The sequence below is a fragment of the Mustela lutreola genome, chromosome 3, assembly GCF_030435805.1.
Source record: "Mustela lutreola isolate mMusLut2 chromosome 3, mMusLut2.pri, whole genome shotgun sequence".
Taxonomy (NCBI): Eukaryota; Metazoa; Chordata; class Mammalia; order Carnivora; family Mustelidae; genus Mustela; species Mustela lutreola.
Window position 1 is genome coordinate 202925305 of NC_081292.1, and position 19778 is coordinate 202945082.

The 19778-nt window shown below is 40.1% G+C and overlaps 1 protein-coding gene across 4 annotated transcripts in view; it reads left to right on the top strand.

Moving 5' to 3' along the window:
• The window catches only part of HECW2 (HECT, C2 and WW domain containing E3 ubiquitin protein ligase 2), a 368631-nt gene that overhangs the window by 301021 nt on the left and 47832 nt on the right, over positions 1-19778 (top strand). For all 4 annotated transcript variants that reach the window (XM_059168541.1, XM_059168540.1, XM_059168539.1 and 1 more), the window contains 2 exons: positions 1622-1705; positions 13233-13342. In XM_059168541.1, the coding sequence (XP_059024524.1) occupies positions 1622-1705; positions 13233-13342 (194 nt within the window). The remainder of the gene's footprint in view (positions 1-1621; positions 1706-13232; positions 13343-19778) is intronic.

Here is a 19778-nt window from a genome sequence, read left to right on the forward strand (position 1 = left end):
CCCAGAAAGCCTACAGGCCACAGTCCGGAGTACGATCTCTGATGTCGCTCGCCTCACCCCATCTAGCTCCCGTCAGAGAAGTGGAGGAGAGTGCGCGCCCTGTTTGTCTTCTCGTCTGTTCTGTTTGCCTGACTCCTTTTCATGATAGGCTACGGAGATAAACTGTGTATTTGTTAGAGATAGCTTGTGATTCTTCAAGATCAAAGCATGTTATTACTGACCCTTACCAGAAGATTTCTTTCGTTAAGTTATTGTTCATTTTTTCCTCCATGATAACTTTTCTCTAATTTAGCTTTTTTCAACCAACTTTCATATCTTGTACCAGAAAAAATTGCTCACCAGATAATGCTCCCTGGTTTCGTCATGTGCTTCAGACATGTGATTGTAACACTTGAGGCAAATGTTCCGCTTGGTTCCAGTTTTCAGACTGAAACAACTAAGCAGAAAGACTGGCTTTTCCCTTCTGAGCAATTTCTTTACATTCGGGTCTAACATTCATTTCTTAGGTTGCATATGTGAAACTCCTGGCAGTGAAGGTTGGAAAGGGAAATTTGGTAATACCAGAGATTAGAAACTTCATATGCTAATGTATTGTTTAAAATGGATCTAGCCAGAAGCAGGCAAACTCTTAATCACTCCTTGTAAGCTGTGTGGCTGAAAGCAAAGCTGTTGACTTCTCTGTACATTCTGGGGTTTTCCGTCTCAACAGTTAAACCTTGTCTTACACCTCATTGTCTTCAAGCTTGTAAAAATTAAGAGATTTGGAATTTGGAAATATAAAATACAGTAGAACTTTATGAAAATATCAAACAGAAAAACAAGATAATCTTCAAGAGGAACTAAATCTAAATAAATACTTGGACCAAAGATTAATATTTTATTTCATAGTGTACAAAAATCAGACTATACTGTCATTAGCACTTTGAGTTAATTGATTGGTTGTTTTTACTCCTATGTTCCTATCAAATGAAATGCTTTCAGTACTGTAGTTTATGTTCTTATATTTTTTTTATAAAAATGAATATGATGTGCTTTGAAATAAAATCATGTAAATAAGAGGAAGCAACAGGGAAATTTTTATTAAAATTGTTTTCATATAAAGAATCGAAAACAGCATGATGATGGCTCATCAAACAAAAAGAAAAACCTGGTGTTCTTACATCTATCTATAGTAAAATAATGGTAGAAATCACTCACATTGTCATGTTTGAAATGTGTACATATAAGTGTATATACCTTTGCACAGGCATACATGTTATGTGTTCTACCAACTGTGGTAACTAAAGGTGTTTCAGGGTTTGAGTTACTTCAAAGAGCCATATGCCTTTATGTTGAATATGTATTGAGTATAACCCATCTGCCTCCAAGTAGGTATACGCTTATAACACATGATGTAGAGGTGTGCCCCCAGGTAAACAGATGACTGTCCCTGTACACTTTTTGGAATAACAGGGAATTGGCCTGAATGGCCCAAATATTTGCTTAGGTACAAGCCCACAGTAGGCTTTACTTCAAAGCAGAGACTGAGTTGTTTTTAAATGTTTTTTAAAATGGTGCCTAAGGCATGTTATGTTTCAGAAGTCCAGCACATACATTCTGAGCTGTTTGTTTGCTTGAATAGGGAGAAGATCCAATTTATCCGAACTGAAGGGACCCCAGGATTGGTGCGTCTTTCAAGTGATGCCGACCTTGTTATGTTGCTGAGGTATGGAACACCAGTTTTTGAAGTAGAAAGTTTTCTGTCATTGGATGTTATGGAGTGTTTTAGAAAATGCTATCCTAATATTAGTAGCCTAAAAATGTCTCTGTTATTCTTAAAGACTTGTGGAATACTCATGTGGAAGATGTAGGATGCTGGTGATGTAGTGATAATTCGTTTCAGATTGCACTTCTTAGTCTGATATCTGTTTGATTTTTTTTTTTACCCTGGTGATAAATGAGGTGGTATTGGAGAAGGGAGAGATTAATAGAGGCCAATGGTAGAATGTCCCATTCACGAAATGGAACGCAAACATATACAGGCTTTCCCCTTTGGAGTAAAAGGTCATATTTATATTTTCTTTCAAATTCTTTCCTCCAAATGTGCTTTTTTTGTTTATTTTTTCTGATTTGATGTGATTTTTAAAAAATGATTTTGAGAGTTTAGGTTTGGGAAATTCGATCAGAAAGTTGAAATTTGATCACTGGTACTCATTGCTGACTTGATAGGCCTTCATAAAATTGACCAGCTGCATTTTCTTTCCTGATGGTTAGGTCAGCTTTGGTTTATTTTAGAGTAGTTTAGAAAGGAAACTGGCAAGTTTTCAAAAGATTTTTCATTTTTAATATTATCCCTCAAATGTAAGAGACTAGAATAAGTTAATGCTTTGCTCTACCCAATAGTTGGGACACCCACCACCAGAACCTGCAAAGAATTAAAGGCAAAGTCATACTGAAACAGACCACACACCGTTTTATTGGTCTTAGAGTGCTAACAGTCTCATTCATGGTACTCATGATGATCTTGACCCTCACCGTTTCTGACTGCCTGCATGACAGTTGCCATACTTGTAAAACTGAAGTCAAAAAATTATGTTCCTTTCCTGGGTAGTTGGAGCATAGTTCAAAGGGATATATAACCACTTCCCACAGAGACTTTGCTTCACCTGATCCTGAACAAGACCTATTGGGAAGCAAGGGTTACTTCTCAGTCGAAGGGGTGACCTGTGACTGTGTTACACTGAATGAGTTCTAAGAACAGAATATAGTGTGCTACATGGTCAGGAAGACTGTTGGTTAGTTACTATGTAATATGATGTTTCTACCATAGTTCAGTTGGTAATAAAATAGTTCTGTTGTAAAATTCTAGAAATTTTAGAAATCTAAGCATTTTTACTTAAACTAAAAAATTCTGCATTTGGAATTAATAAAAACAATGATCATAAAATAGAAATCATGACTATCATTCACCTATTCTTAGTTCAATAATCTTTAGATGGTATCATCCTCAATCTTTTAAGTTACAGTATAGCTTAGAATATTTGTGCTTTTGTTAACACTGCAGTTTTCCTGAGTTTCTATGTGTTATATGGTTGAACTTAAAAATACTTAAAAACTGGGGCACCTGGGTGGCTCAGTGGGTTAAAGCCTCTGTCTTCAGCTCAGGTCATGAGCCTCTCTCTCTGCCTTTCTTTCTCTCTGTCTGCCTCTCTGCCTACTTGTGCTCTCTTCCTGTCAAATAAATAAATAAAATCATTTAAAAAAATACTTCTACATATATATGTATCAGTTTTAAGTACGTATATGTATGTGTATACATATATATACATATGTGTGTATATAGATACACACGTGTGTGTGTGTGTGTGTGTGTGTGTATATATATATATATACATATGAGCAAAGCTACATTTTCCTCAATTTGGGGAAACACTGTATTATCTGAAGTTAATTGGCCTTTGGAGAAGTGTGAGAAATTCATTTATTATATAATAGTTCTATAATTATTATATTCAAATGATGTTATTAAGTTCTAGACTTATTTTATTTAGATGATCAGATGTATTTATTAAATTTAATAATTGTACATAGTGACACAATGTATTCCATGTGGTTGCTTAATAAATAATGTTTAATAGTTATTGAAACATTTTCAGATGTCCTTAGTTATCAGATGTCCTTAGTTATTTTTTATTTTACTTTGGAGTTTGAGTCTTTTGAATCAGTGACTATAAACTCAAGCAATGGACTAGTTGCATATATAGTGAAAGACTTTCTGTCTATTTTTATACTTTGCCTATTTCCTTTTTCTTTTTTTCTTTTTTTTTTTAAGATTTTATTTACTTACGAGAGAGAAGAGAAAGAGGGAGAGCACGGGGTGGGGGGAGGAAAAGCAGACTGAAAGGGACAAGCAGACTCTGTGCTGAGTGCTGAGCTCTGAGCCTGATGTGGGATTCGATCTTAGGACCCTGAGATCATGACCTGAGCCAAAATCAGAAGGCAGATGCTTAAATGACTGAGCCACCAAAGTGCCCCTGTTTCTTTTTTAAGATTTTATTTATTTAATTGACAGGCAGAGATCACAAGTAGGCAGAGAGGCAGGCAGAGAGAGAGGAGGAAGCAGGCTCCCCGCCAAGCAGGGAGCCTGACACGGGACTCAATCCCAGAACCTCGAGATCATGACCCGAGCTGAAGACAGAGGCTTTAACCCACTGAGCCACCCAAGCAGCCCAGGTGCCCCTATTTTTAAAAAAAGGAAAATCAGGGGAGGAGTCAAGATGGCGGAGAAGTAGCCGGCTGAGACTACTTCAGCTAGCCGGAGATCAGCTAGATAGCTTATCTAAAGATTGCAAACACCTGAAAATCCATCGGCAGATCGAAGAGAAGAAGAACAGCAATTCTGGAAACAGAAAAACAACCACTTTCTGAAAGGTAGGACCGGCGGAGAAGTGAATCCAAAGCGACGGGAAGATAGACCCCGGGGGGAGGGGCCGGCTCCCGGCAAGCGGCGGAGCAACCGTGCACAAAATCAGGACTTTTAAAAGTCTGTTCCGCTGAGGGACATCGCTCCAGAGGCTACCCGGGGCGAAGCCCACGCGGGGTCAGCGTGGCCTCAGGTCCCGCAGAGTCCCAGAAGGATCGGGGGTGTCTGAGTGTCGCAGAGCTTGCGGGTACTGGAACGGGAAAGCCGGCTACAGAGACAGAGCCGACAGTGAGCTCGCAGCTCGGGGTGACCTTGAACCGTAGCAGGCTCGGTGAGCTCGGAGCGCGGCCGGAGGTCAGGCAGACGGGAGTGACTGGGCGCTGTTCTCTGAGGGCGCACTGAGGAGTGCGGCCCTGGGCTCTCGGCTCCTCCGGGCCGGAGACCAGGAGGCCGCCATTTGTATTCCCGTCCTCCGGAACTCTACGGAAAGCGCTCAGGGAACAAAAGCTCCTGAAAGCAAACCCGAGTGGATTACTCACCCCGGCCCTGGGTAAGGGCGGTGCGATTCCGCCTGGGGCAAAGACACTTGAGAATCACTACACCAGGCCCTCCCCCAGAAGATCAACAAGAAATCCAGCCGAGACCAAGTTCACCTACCAAGGAGTGCGGTTTCAATACCAAGGAGAGCAGGAGAATTCCAGAGGAGGAGAAAGCCAAGCACGGAACTCATGGCTTTTTCCCTGTGATTTTTTTTAGTCTTGCAGTTAATTTAATTTTTTTCTTTTTCATTTTTTGTTTTTTTTTCTCGCCTTCGGGTAAAATTTTTTTTTAACTGTTACCTTTTTCTTTTTTAATGATTTTTTACTAGTTTATCTAATATATATATATTTTTTATATTTTTCTTAGGTGTTTTCTTTTTTAAAAATTCTTTTCTTTTTTTTTCTTTTTTCTTTTTTTTTCTGTCTTCCTTTTTGAACCTCTTTTTATCCCCTTTCTCCCCCCTCACAATTTGGGATCTCTTCTAATTTGGTTAAAGCATATTTTCCTGGGGCTGTTGCCACCCTTTTAGTATTTTACTTGCCCCTTCATATACTCTTATCTGGACAAAATGACAAGACGGAAAAATTCAACACAAAAAAAAGAACAAGAGGCAGTACCGAAGGCTAAGGACCTAATCAATACAGACATTGGTAATATGTCAGATCTAGAGTTCAGAATGACAATTCTCAAGGTTCTAGCCGGGCTCGAAAAAGGCATGGAAGATATTAGAGAAACCCTCTCGAGAGATATAAAAGCCCTTTCTGGAGAAATAAAAGAAATAAAATCTAACCAAGTTGAAATCAAAAAAGCTATTAATGAGGTGCAATAAAAAATGGAGGCTCTCACTGCTAGGATAAATGAGGCAGAAGAAAAAATTAGTGATATAGAAGACCAAATGACAGAGAATAAAGAAGCTGAGCAAAAGAGGGACAAACAGCTACTGGACCACGAGGGGAGAATTCAAGAGATAAGTGACACCATAAGACGAAACAACATTAGAATAATTGGGATTCCAGAAGAAGAAGAAAGAGAGAGGGGAGCAAAAGGTATACTGGAGAGAATTATTGGGGAGAATTTCCCCAATATGGCAAAGGGAATGAGCATCAAAGTTCAGGAGGTTCAGAGAACGCCCCTCAAAATCAATAAGAATAGGCCCACACCCCGTCACCTAATAGTAAAATTTACAAGTCTCAGTGACAAAGAGAAAATCCTGAAAGCAGCCCGGGAAAAGAAGTCTGTAACATACAATGGTAAAAATATTAGATTGGCAGCTGACTTATCCACAGAGACCTGGCAGGCCAGAAAGAGCTGGCATGATATTTTCAGAGCACTAAACGAGAAAAACATGCAGCCAAGAATACTATATCCAGCTAGGCTATCATTGAAAATAGAAGGAGAGATTAAAAGCTTCCAGGACAAACAAAAACTGAAAGAATTTACAAACACCAAACCAGCTCTACAGGAAATCTTGAAAGGGGTCCTCTAAGCAAAGAGAGAGCCTACAAGTGGTAGATCAGAAAGGAACAGAGACCATATACAGTAACAGTCACCTTACAGGCAATACAATGGCCCTAAATTCATCTCTCTCAATAGTTACCCTGAATGTTAATGGGCTAAATGCCCCTGTCAAAAGACACAGGGTATCAGAATGGATAAAAAAACAAAACCCATCTATATGTTGCCTCCAAGAAACTCATTTTAAGCCCGAAGACACCTCCAGATTTAAAGTGAGGGGGTGGAAAAGAATTTACCATGCTAATGGACATCAGAAGAAAGCAGGAGTGGCAATCCTTATATCAGATCAATTAGATTTTAAGCCAAAGACTATAATAAGAGATGAGGAAGGATACTATATCATACTCAAAGGGTCTGTCCAACAAGAAGATTTAACAATTTTAAATATCTATGTCCCCAACGTGGGAGCAGCCAACTATATACACCAATTAATAACAAAATCAAAGAAACACATCAACAATAATACAATAATAGTAGGGGACTTTAACACTCCCCTCACTGAAATGGACTCATCCAAGCAAAAGATCAGCAAGGAAATAAAGGCCTTAAACGACACACTGGACCAGATGGACATCACAGATATATTCAGAACATTTCATCCCAAAGCAACAGAATACACATTCTTCTCTAGTGCACATGGAACATTCTCCAGAATAGATCACATCCTCGGTCCTAAATCAGGACTCAACCGGTATCAAAAGATTGGGATCATTCCCTGCATATTTTCAGACCACAATGCTCTAAAGCTAGAACTCAACCACAAAAAGAAGTTTGAAAAGAACCCAAATACATGGAGACTAAACAGCATCCTTCTAAAGAATGAATGGGTCAACCGGGAAATTAAAGAAGAATTGAAAAAAATCATGGAAACAAATGATAATGAAAATACAACGGTTCAAAATCTGTGGGACACAACAAAGACAGTCCTGAGAGGAAAATATATAGCGGTACAAGCCTTTCTCAAGAAACAAGAAAGGTCTCAGGTACACAACCTAACCCTACACCTAAAGGAGCTGGAGAAAGAACAAGAAAGAAACCCTAAGCCCAGCAGGAGAAGAGAAATCATAAAGATCAGAGCAGAAATCAATGAAATAGAAACCAAAAAAACAATAGAACAAATCAACGAAAGTAGGAGCTGGTTCTTTGAAAGAATTAATAAAATTGATAAACCCTTGGCCCGACTTATCAAAAAGAAAAGAGAAAGGACCCAAATAAATAAAATCATGAATGAAAGAGGAGAGATCACAACTAACACCAAAGAAATACAAACTATTATAAGAACATACTATGAGCAACTCTATGCCAATAAATTTGACAATCTGGAAGAAATGGATGCATTCCTAGAAACCTATAAACTACCACAACTGAACCAGGAAGAAATAGAAAGCCTGAACAGACCCATAACCAGTAAGGAGATTGAAACAGTCATTAAAAATCTCCAAACAAACAAAAGCCCAGGGCCAGACGGCTTCCCGGGGGAATTCTACCAAACATTTAAAGAAGAACTAATTTCTATTCTCCTGAAACTGTTCCAAAAAATAGAAATGGAAGGAAAACTTCCAAACTCATTTTATGAGGCCAGCATCACCTTGATCCCCAAACCAGACAAGGATCCCACCAAAAAAGAAAGCTATAGACCAATATCCTTGATGAACACAGATGCGAAAATACTCAACAAAATACTAGCCAATAGGATTCAACAGTACATTAAAAAGATTATTCACCACGACCAAGTGGGATTTATTCCAGGGTTGCAAGGTTGGTTCAACATCCGCAAATCAGTCAATGTGATACAACACATCAATAAAAGAAAGAACAAGAACCATATGATACTCTCAATAGATGCTGAAAAAGCATTTGACAAAGTACAGCATCCCTTCCTGATCAAAACTCTTCAAAATGTAGGGATAGAGGGCACATACCTCAATATCATCAAAGCCATCTATGAAAAACCCACCGCAAATATCATTCTCAATGGAGAAAAACTGAAAGCTTTTCCGCTAAGGTCAGGAACACGGCAGGGATGTCCATTATCACCACTGCTATTCAACATAGTACTAGAGGTCCTAGCCTCAGCAATCAGACAACAAAAGGAAATTAAAGGCATCCAAATCGGCAAAGAAGAAGTCAAATTATCACTCTTTGCAGATGATATGATACTATATGTGGAAAACCCAAAAGACTCCACTCCAAAACTGCTAGAACTTATACAGGAATTCAGTAAAGTGTCAGGATATAAAATCAATGCAGAGAAATCAGTTGCCTTTCTCTACACCAACAGCAAGACAGAAGAAAGAGAAATTAAGAAGTCCATCCCATTTACAATTGCACCCAAAACCATAAGATACCTAGGAATAAACCTAACCAAAGAGGCACAGAATCTATACTCAGAAAACTATAAAGTACTCATGAAAGAAATTGAGGAAGACACAAAGAAATGGAAAAATGTTCCATGCTCCTGGATTGGAAGAATAAATATTGTGAAAATGTCTATGCTACCTAAAGCAATCTATACATTTAATGCAATTCCTATCAAAGTACCATCCATCTTTTTCAAAGAAATGGAACAAATAATCCTCAAATTTATATGGAACCAGAAAAGACCTCGAATAGCCAAAGGGATATTGAAAAAGAAAGCCAAAGTTGGTGGCATCACAATTCCGGACTTCAAGCTCTATTACAAAGCTGTCATCATCAAGACAGCATGGTACTGGCACAAGAACAGACACATAGATCAATGGAACAGAATAGAGAGCCCAGAAATAGACCCTCAACTCTATGGTCAACTAATCTTCGACAAAGCAGGAAAGAATGTCCAATGGAAAAAAGACAGCCTCTTCAATAAATGGTGCTGGGGAAATTGGACAGCCACATGCAGAAAAATGAAAGTGGACCATTTCCTTACACCACACACAAAAATAGACTCAAAATGGATGAAGGACCTCAATGTGCAAAAGGAATCCATCAAAATCCTTGAGGAGAACGCAGGCAGCAACCTCTTCGACCTCAGCCGCAGCAACATCTTCCTAGGAACAACGCCAAAGGCAAGGGAAGCAAGGGCAAAAATGAACTATTGGGATTTCATCAAGATCAAAAGCTTTTGCACAGCAAAGGAAACAGTTAACAAAATCAAAAGACAACTGACAGAATGGGAGAAGATATTTGCAAACGACATATCAGATAAAGGACTAGTGTCCAGAATCTATAAAGAACTTAGCAAACTCAACACCCAAAGAACAAATAATCCAATCAAGAAATGGGCAGAGGACACGAACAGACATTTTTGCAAAGAAGACATCCAGATGGCCAACAGACATATGAAAAAGTGCTCCATATCACTCGGCATCAGGGAAATACAAATCAAAACCACAATGCGATATCACCTCACACCAGTCAGAATGGCTAAAATCAACAAGTCAGGAAATGACAGATGCTGGCGAGGATGCGGAGAAAGGGGAACCCTCCTACACTGTTGGTGGGAATGCAAGCTTGTGCAGCCACTCTGGAAAACAGCATGGAGGTTCCTCAAAATGTTGAAAATAGAACTGCCCTATGACCCAGCAATCGCACTATTGGGTATTTACCCTAAAGATACAAACGTAGTGATCCAAAGGGGCACGTGCACCCAAATGTTTATAGCAGCAATGTCCACAATAGCCAAACTATGGAAAGAACCTAGATGTCCATCAACAGATGAATGGATCAAGAAGATGTGGTATATATACACAATGGAATACTATGCAGCCATCAAAAGAAATGAAATCTTGCCATTTGCGACAACATGGATGAACTAGAGCGTATCATGCTTAGCGAAATAAGTCAAGCAGAGAAAGACAACTATCATATGATCTCCCGGATATGAGGAAGTGGTGATGCAACATGGGGGCTTAAGTGGGTAGGAGAAGAATCAATGAAACAAGATGGGATTGGGAGGGAGACAAACCATAAGTGACTCTTAATCTCACAAAACAAACTGAGGGTTGCTGGGGGGAGGGGGTTTGGGAGAAGGGGGTGGGATTATGGACATTGGGGAGGGTATGTGCTTTGGTGAGTGCTGTGAAGTGTGTAAACCTGGTGATTCACAGACCTGTACCCCTGGGGATAAAAATATATGTTTATAAAAAATAAAAAATTTTATTAAAAGCCTTAAAAAAAAAAAAAAAAAAGGAAAATCAGTCCTGGTACAAATGGACTTGATTATCAGCAAGCTGCAATGTCGACATGCCACAGCTCTAGGAAATTATTCCATTCAAAATAAACCCATGTAAGATTGTTCTCCAAAATAGCTATTATAAAACTCAAGAATTTTTAAATGACGTTGTTACATTTGTTTTTAATTCTTCTGTATCATATATTCTTTCATTAACTGAACTCCTGTAAAAAATCTACCTCTCTCATAGCTCAAATATGAAATGATTGATTTATTTGACTGTTAGAATTTTGAAGTTTATATAGTGAAAGACATCATATATAAAAGCACAAAGAAAGTTAACAAACTAAAAGAATATATTCACAACATGTCAAAGGGAGATATTATGAATATGAGAAGAATGCTTTTAAATCAATTCAGAAGAAAAGAACCCAAAAGAAAAACGGATAAAGGGTAGAAGAAAAAGGCATTTCTTAGAAATTGAAGTAAGAATAGTCAGTAAACTGGGGCACGTGGGTGGATTAGTGGGTTAAGCACCTGCCTTCGGCTCAGGTCATGATCCCAGCTCCTGGGATAGAGTCCCGTGTAGGGCTTCCTGTTCAGTGGGGAGTCTGCTTGTCCGTCTCCCTCTGCCCCTCCCCCTGCTCATGCTCACTCTGTCTCTCTTTTTGCCAAATAAATAAATAAAACCTTAAAAAATAAAGAACAAAAACCAAAAAACAACGTTTAAAAGAAAAGATTAGCCAGTAAACTCATGGACAGATGCTAGCAATCATAGAATGCAATTTCCAATGATGACATAATATTTCATAATATTAGATTTGGAAAAAGTTAAAAAATTAAAAAGTCTGATAATATTGAATAAGGAATAGGGACTCTCATACTCTCTGTACTTGGGATTACAATTCCTACAACCTTTTCAGAGCATAGTTTGATGATATTTCGTATAGTTGAAAAGGCATATGTGTTATGACAGAGCACTTCTGCTTTTAGATACATACCGTGTTTATACTAAACCTCCTTGCTCTGCACAAGGAAATATATACAGGATCTTCATTGCACCATTGTTGACAAAAGCACAACGCTGAGAAAAAATTAAATCCTTGTCAAAAGAGATAGCTTCAAAAGTACCGACATTTTGGGCTGGATACACGTTTGTTACAGGGAGCTCTTCAGTCTTCTGTGCCTTGTGAGATGATGCACCAGCATCATGGCTTCTACCCACTAGATACCAAAGGCAGACCCTCCCAGTTATGACAACCAAATATGTCCTCAGACATTCCCCAAAGTCCCCAAATGGTGTGCGAGAAGGCAAAATTGCCTCAGTTGAGTGTTTACAACCTTAAGGGGTCCTTTTCTTAACCTCTGCAAGAATGAACTGTTGTCACTTTTTTCTGAGTGTTTTCTAACGGGTTTCTAGATTTGGCCAAGTTTGAGGAAAACCTACCTCTACCTATTAATTAAAAAACCAAAAAACAAAAAACAAAAAACACAAGTCATCTTACTTTACTGTTGTTTCAAAGCTTTGTCAAATATTCCTCAAGTGTCTTGTCAAGTGTCAAGAACTTAGTGTGATCAATAGTACTTTTATCATAAGATTTAATGAAAAGTCTGGGATTCTAAGATCTCACATCCCTGATTATTATCTTTTAGGAGAGTCCGAGAAACAGAAATTTCAATATGGGGAAGAACAAAGACACTGGATAGAATGTGAATAATCTGAGATCAAAATCCTCATATTTAGAAAAAAATTATAAAGCCAGAATAAACAAGGGACCTAACTATGAGCAGCTGTAGTTGTTTAGGAAGTGTTTTATTTTGCTTTTAATTCTCCAGTTAAATCCTAAACTCTTTGAACATTGAGACTCTGTCATGTATTTCTTAGAATGAAAATAAAGAACATACTTTGTGTCTCTATTATGGATTCTTAGTAGGCATTGTGTGTTGTGTGTTGAATCTTATTCTTTTTTTTTTAATTTTATTTATTTTTTGACACACAGAGATCACAAGTAGGCAGAGAGGCAGGCAGAGAGAGAGGAGGAAGCAGGCTCCCCGCCAAGCAGAGAGCCCGATGCGGGACTCGATCCCAGGACCCTGGGATCATGACCTGAGCCGAAGGCAGAGGTTTTAACCCGCTGAGCCACTCAGGTGCCCCTTGAATCTTATTCTTGAAGCTAAAAACCCAGGTACTGTGTTCAAGCAAACGTGTAAATTCAGACTCACATATTAAAGAGGCAAAATGGGCCCAGGGTGGCTCACTTAGTTAAGCGGCTGCCTTCGGCTCAGGTAATGATCCCAGAGTCCTGGGATCGAGCCCGCATCAGGCTCTCTCTGTCAAATAAATAAATAAATGAAATCTTAAAAAAATAATAATAAAGTGGCAAAATAGAAATCGTGTTGTCCAAAGCTGGTAGGAAAACAGGCCCATAACCACAGCTTCCACAAAAGCCACAACAGGTGGCTGCTTATCCCAAGAATTAGCTACAGGAGAGCGGGGACAGGTGCTCCCTTTGAGATGTGTGCTGGACCTCAGGGTGAGAAATCGACTGTCTGGCTCATTTGGAAGCAAGGCTTTTCCCCATTGCTTTGGCTAAAGTGTACGTTTTGTTTCTTGTCTCTCCCCAGTTTATTTGAAGAAGAGATAATGTCTTATGTGCCTCCACATGCCTTACTGCACCCCAGCTACTGTCAGTCCCCACGTGGCTCCCCTGTGTCCTCTCCCCAGAACTCACCAGGTAAGGCCGCCTGTTGTGCCCAGTGAGTCCTCTGAGAAGCGTACCCTAAGACCAGATGTTTTATCCTTCGTAAAGGACACTAAAGGAGCGCTTGGGTACGTCGTCAGTGTGGGCACGGGTACATGTTCTACGGCACTTAAAACTGGTTTGTCCCCCTGACCATTCATTTGGACAGGAAGATAATGACTTTCCAGAAAGAGAGGATAAATGTTAGCAGTGTGATATCCTCAGATGCAGGATTTGCTTTCCATTATGTTACGTAGTGTCTAATCTATCCTGGAAAGTATTAGGACACAAAATACTATGTTAGCTTTTGGACTGAAACAAATTTTGGTTCGGAGACAGATTCAAATAAAAAGAAATGTCTGCTTTCCAGAAATAATAAACAATTAAAAGTAGTTTAATGGAGTTCGATAGGTTTTTCCTGCAGTAATGACTAACTACATTAGATAGGAATACTAGAGACACAGGCAGCTAAAACATGTTGACAGATAAAAAAAACTAAAATATTTAAGTTCAAAATCCTTTTGAAAGACATTAGGTGTGAATGAAGGTGTGAGTGGATGTATGGATGAAGACATGATAGAAAATGCAGCTTAGGAAGTAAGTTTTTTAAAAAGAAAATAGTTATAACGTTGACAGAGCATTAGCTATGTGTTATTTACGCTTTAATAGCTATCAGAATTTAAAACTGTTTTAATAGAAATCTAAGCGCTATTATGCATCACTCAAAGCTGCTCTGTAGTCTTTGATGTATAACTTGTTTTCACAAATCCTATGTTAATGAAGCTAAAGCCTAATTGAATACCACAAACAGGAAAAGGTCTATTAATTTGTTCTCTTAACAGATTTATTGAGCATTCAAGTATGATCCAAGCACTGAGTTAGACTCCAGTGCTACAATGATGAATAACGCAGTCTCTGCCTTTGAAGGATTCATGGTGGGACAATGAGTCAGCAAATGACTCTGTAAAGCCGTGTGGTTGGTTCTGGAAGGAGAGGTATGGGAACTCCGATTTGGGAACTGTTCTTCCTTCAAGATCGGCAGTCGGTGTTTGGGGATAAAGAAAACAGACACGGTGGGAGCCTTGAAGGATGACGAAGGCGGGCCGGAGCAAGAAGGCTGTCCTTAGCCAGCGAGCGGTATGACCTCGGCCTCAGAAGTGTGAGAGAAGTTTAGGGCCGATTAATAGCTACGAGCAAGAGCAAGTTCTCAAAGCTCAGGTTGGAAAGATAGGCTAGGGCGGCTTGGTCGTGGAAGCCTTAGTTTGTCGTCCATATGGAGCCACGGAAACTTTGCAAACAGAAGAATACCCTGTTTTCCAAGGAACACTTCGGTGGCAGTAGGGGCGATGGTTTCGAAGACGAGATAATGGAGTCCGAGAAACCGCTTGGGAGGCTGTTGTGCTAAGACAGGTGTTGTGTTAACGCAGGTTAATACGAGGACCTGCTGAAGGGCTGCACTCGAAGTGTTGGAGAAACAGGAATTAGTTCAGAGGGTACATAGGATATAGAGACTCAGGACTCTGAGTCCAAGTAGGGAAGATGCCGAGGTCAAGGCAGATGCTGAGGTCCCCAACACCCGGACTACCAGGCAGATGGCAACACCGTTTGCCAGGGAACGAAAAAGATTAGACTGAAAAGGAGGGGTTGGAGGAGTTGAGTTTTGAGCATGGTTTGTTGAGGACTCTCTGAACCATCCAACTAGAGATACCGAAGACAAATGGAAAAGACAGTCATGGAGCTCAGGAGAGGCTGGTGGCTCAGCATATAGGTATGCTGGTAGCAGTTGAAACCCAGGGCAGATTGGAGGAGCCAGGGAGGACAAGCCTGTGGAAAGAAGAGAAAACAGAGGATGGGAACATGAGGAACTCCAGTATTTCAGGGACGGGTTGAGAAAGAGGAGCCAATGAAGCGAAGCGGGCCAGTGGATTTTGGAAGAGAATCAGGAAGGTCTTTTCAGGGAAGCCAGGCTTCAAGGAGTAGAGAGTGGGCCAAATCCTCAAAGCATTCAAGAAGGATGAGTCCTGAGAAGAGGCCACTGGATCTGAAAATCACGAAGTTATAAATGGCCTTTTCTAGAGAAGTTTCTAGGAGATAAGAGGTTAGAAACTAGAATGTGACCACTTGCAGAGTGATACAGGATGTGAAAGTAGAAGCCAGAAGTGTAGAATATTCTTTTTAGGAAGTATGGGGATGAAAAGGAAGGAAACTTGGACAGTATTTAGAAGGAGAAGACGCGTTAAGGAAGAGGTTTCAGGATAGGGAAATTGAGCGTGTGTGTGTGTGTACAGAGGTCAGAAGACGTGGGTGGAAGGAAACTAGTTTGTCGAAGCAGCAAACCACAGACCCATGGAAAGGCAGGACACTGGAGACAGAAGTGAAGGTCAACTTTGGAACAAAGCAGGGACACATATTTTGATGATCCAGGATGAAAAGAAATAAATATATGACACTTCAGCTAAGTTTCAAGATGTAGGGGGAAAATTAGTGGAATTTGGAGCCAGCCTCAGTCTTTACCAACGGTCTGTGTCTCTGGGCAGTTGACTTCCTTCCCTGAACTTGAATGTGATTTTCTATAAAATGGAAATAAGAGCAATCACCTCCCACGGACTCTTGGGGGAGCACGCTTGCCTGCTGCTTGCAGCACAACAAGCATCCGATAAGTATTAATTTATCCCTTTTTTCTTTCTTTCTGGAAATCTGATCCTGAGAAGTATAGTTTGTCAATGTTCAAGCATTAATAACCAAAAAATGGGAAGTCATTTCTCCCTGATTTGCAGAAGCTCCTGCCTAAATATTTAATCATTCTGTCTGGTCTTTATCTTAGTTAGATCCTATGATGACGTTCAAATGGGTTATTCCTTTACCTGATGCTTTGTGGTTAAAGGAATGAAGCCTTGTGGATTTTTGCTCATTTCAGTCAAGGCTGTCCTGCCTGGGGCTTTTCTTTTTCTTTGTTGTCCCTCCCCAAGAAAGAGGTAGATTAACGGCTTCTGTCCCTTTCCAAGCCCTACAAAAACATGTGCTCCTGGGGACTGGCTAATCATTCTTTGAGACTATAGGAGCATTTTAAAGGGTGACTAATCATTTAGCATCACAAAGGAACATGAGAAATCTCTGATGGTAGTAAAATGCATTCTGGAAGCACATTTAGAGTCCAACATTTTCCAAAGAGATGTAGAACCCAAATATATCTAAATTGCTAGCAGCGTTTGTGGTGGTTTTAATTTACAGGGAGAATCATCTCCACATTTTTGGCCTATTCAATTTCAGGGGCTCTATTTGATCTTGCAATTGGGATGAACTGCCTGATACCAATGGAAGTTATTGTAACTGATTCCACATGATCTTACAAGGCCAAGACTAGCTAAAGTCATTTGCCCTGTGGACTGACCTTCTGATTCTTGGAGTACGAAAGCATCTCCTTCAACCACTTTCCTGAAGCTTTTTTGTGAAAAGCATTTTGGATGTTTTAAAGTGGTCTATTCTTCCTTCTTGTGACTAGAATTTCATCCCTTTTAGTGGTATGAGCATAATACTGTGAAAATTATGACAGCAACAAATTCGAATGATCTTTCAGAATGCCTTGGGATCGGTAAACTTTCCATACTTTTCCTTATTTGAGCACATTTACTTCTTCAAGTGCAGTGGAGAGAGGGGCTTTGGAAACTCTGACTTGCTGCTTTTTGCAGCTGTTAGAAAGCTCACCTAAAATTGGTCAAAATTTTGGAATGTGAAGGTTTGTTTTTCCAGGGCCATTATAATGCCAATCCTGACCTTAGCTGTGCCAGAAGGGGAAAATCTCTCCAAAGACCATATAGTTCTTATGCCAAATATGGGACCCAGAAGTTTATTTAAGGACCTTTTGTAAGTCCACATTTCTAGGAATTTAAATGCAATAACACTTAATTTATCTACTATTATTGGAGATGTGCTCACATATGTGAATTTTCCATGTAACCAAAGCTATGACTAAGTGTCAGAGAATTTAACCCACCATTTACTGAACTCTTTCACAAATACGTTATCTTTCTCCCTGCTTTCCTATACACAGTGCATTAAAGGTGTTTCAGGTTTGGGGGATCAGCGTACAGAGCTGTTACAGCTTGACTAAAACTGGACTATCTGGAAGCTAGGCGGGCACCAGGTCACACGCAACAGGGTTAAACAGACCAGAGAGCACTGAAGAGCCATGTGGTTCTTCGCTGAAAGTCGTCTTGAGGCATGGGATATGCACAGTGAGACCCCGTAGGGCCCTCTTTCTCTCTCTTTCTCCCCTGAAAGTCAGCATCGTGGCTGCTGCTTCTGTCATCTCCTGCTCTTTTGTCTTTCTGTCTCTCTTTTCGTCCCGTCTTTGCACACTTCCCCCGTCTTGCCCACCGTCCCTGAAGTAGCTTCATGCGGTTGACCCTTGAACACTGCGGAGGCCAAGGACGCCAACCCCCCGTGAGGTAAAAAACCTGCGTATGGCTTCTGACTCCTCCAAAACTCAACCACTGCCAGCTGACTGTTCCCAGGAAACTTACCACAACATGAACAGTCAGTTAGGTCCATACAAACGTTTCGTATGTTGCATGTATTTCATACTGCATTCTTACAATAAAGCAAGCTAGAGAAAATGTTATGAAGAAAATCATGAGGAAGAGAAAATACTACAGTTCTGTACTGTATTTATTAAAAGAAAATGCACATCTAAGTGCAGCCATGCAGTTGAAACCGTGTTGTTCAAGGATCAACTGCACTTGTGTTTAGAAAAAGTGTTACTTCTCTTTGCTCAGCCCCACAAAGATGAACTAGGAAGCAAACAGTGCAGATGGAGGATGTCCCTGGGTGGGTGGAGATGGGGAAGCTGTGATTCCAGAGACTGAAAGACGGCCAAATACTGCCTGTGCCATGATATACGGGTGTTTTTAAATTTTATTGTTGTTGTTAGGCTCCCTTGTCCGCCCATCCCTAAGGCTGTAAGAGAATGCCCGTCACTGGTGTGCCTTGCAGTTTCCCCCTTTAATATATTGCTTCTGATTTGCAAGGTCTAAAAAATCAGCTTATTAAGTTGGTTTTTAAAAAATAAATGGTGTGTAAATGAGGGGTGCCTGGGTGACTCATTTGGTTATTTCCTCCTTTCAGCTCAGGTCATGATCTTGGGGTCCAGGGACGGAGTCCCGCATCAGGCTCTTTGCTCAATGGGGAGTCTGCTTCTCCCTCTTCCTCTTCCCCTCCCCCTGTTCATGCTCTCTCTCTCTGTCAAGTAAATAAATAAAAGCTTAAAAAAAAAATAAACAGTGTGTAAATGGAAATATCAGCAAGCTCAAAACAGTGACCTAGAGCCTTTCACTACTCTTAGAGAATAAGGCACAAATGCAAAAACTTTGGTAATTGTGCTTTGGGTCAGCCATTGTGGAGGTGTTTCTTTCCCCTTAATTTTAATTATTGAGCTATGTTCCAGAAGAACAAGTCTTCCAGAAATTATTATAATGCTTGATGGTTTGTTCACTAACAGGGAATTATTAAAAAAATAATAATAAATTTTTTAAAAAGTTGTAGAGACGATTTTTAGAAAGTGAACCAGGAGAGAAGTAGGCTTCTGAGCTACCCCAGTCAGAGGCCAGAGCCATGCTGGATTAGGCCAAACTCCATCCCACCCAAAGCAGAGTGAGGGCCAGTCACCAAAGCCATCTCAGATCTTGGTGGCACATCTAGAATCCAAAACACCCAGACTTCCTAGCGATTTGATGCCAGAATATTTCTCCTATGCCCTGAAGCATTTTGTCAGGTAGAATTCTTTAGTTTGTATATGATTATACAATTTCATAATGATAAATGGAAACAATATCCTACTATTATCATACTTCAGGTCCGCCTCGCAATGATAAAGGAAAAAACCTAATATCTGTTACTAAAAATTTTCCTGCGAATAATTAACATAATGCTGACCACCCATGAAGTCAGCCATTTATTTGATTACTTCCTAAATGTAACACGGACTATTTTGTATCTGACTTCCTTTTTTTCTTTTTTGTAAAAGATTTTATTTATTTGATAGAGATCACAGGTAGGCAGAGAGGCAGGCAGAGAGAGAGAGAGGAAGGGAAGCAGGCTCCCTGCTGAGCAAAGAGCCTGATCCAGGGCTTGATCCCAGGACCCTGAGATCACGACCCAAGCTGAAGGCAGAGGCTTAACCCACTGAGCCACCCAGGCGCCCCTGACTTCCTTTTTTTAAAACCATAAGGTTACTCTCTCTATAGCAGTATCCTAAAACTTTACTTTTAGTTAGGGTTCCCATACAGTGCTATTAGTTCAATCTTCCAAGGTCATTTTTTATTTCTAAAGTGGAAGTAACAGCATTCTTGCCCTGGAATTTCTTGGCAGGGCACCCGACTTGCATTACGAACTTGACAAGGGCCAACAGCATAATTTATTGTAATTTTTAAAC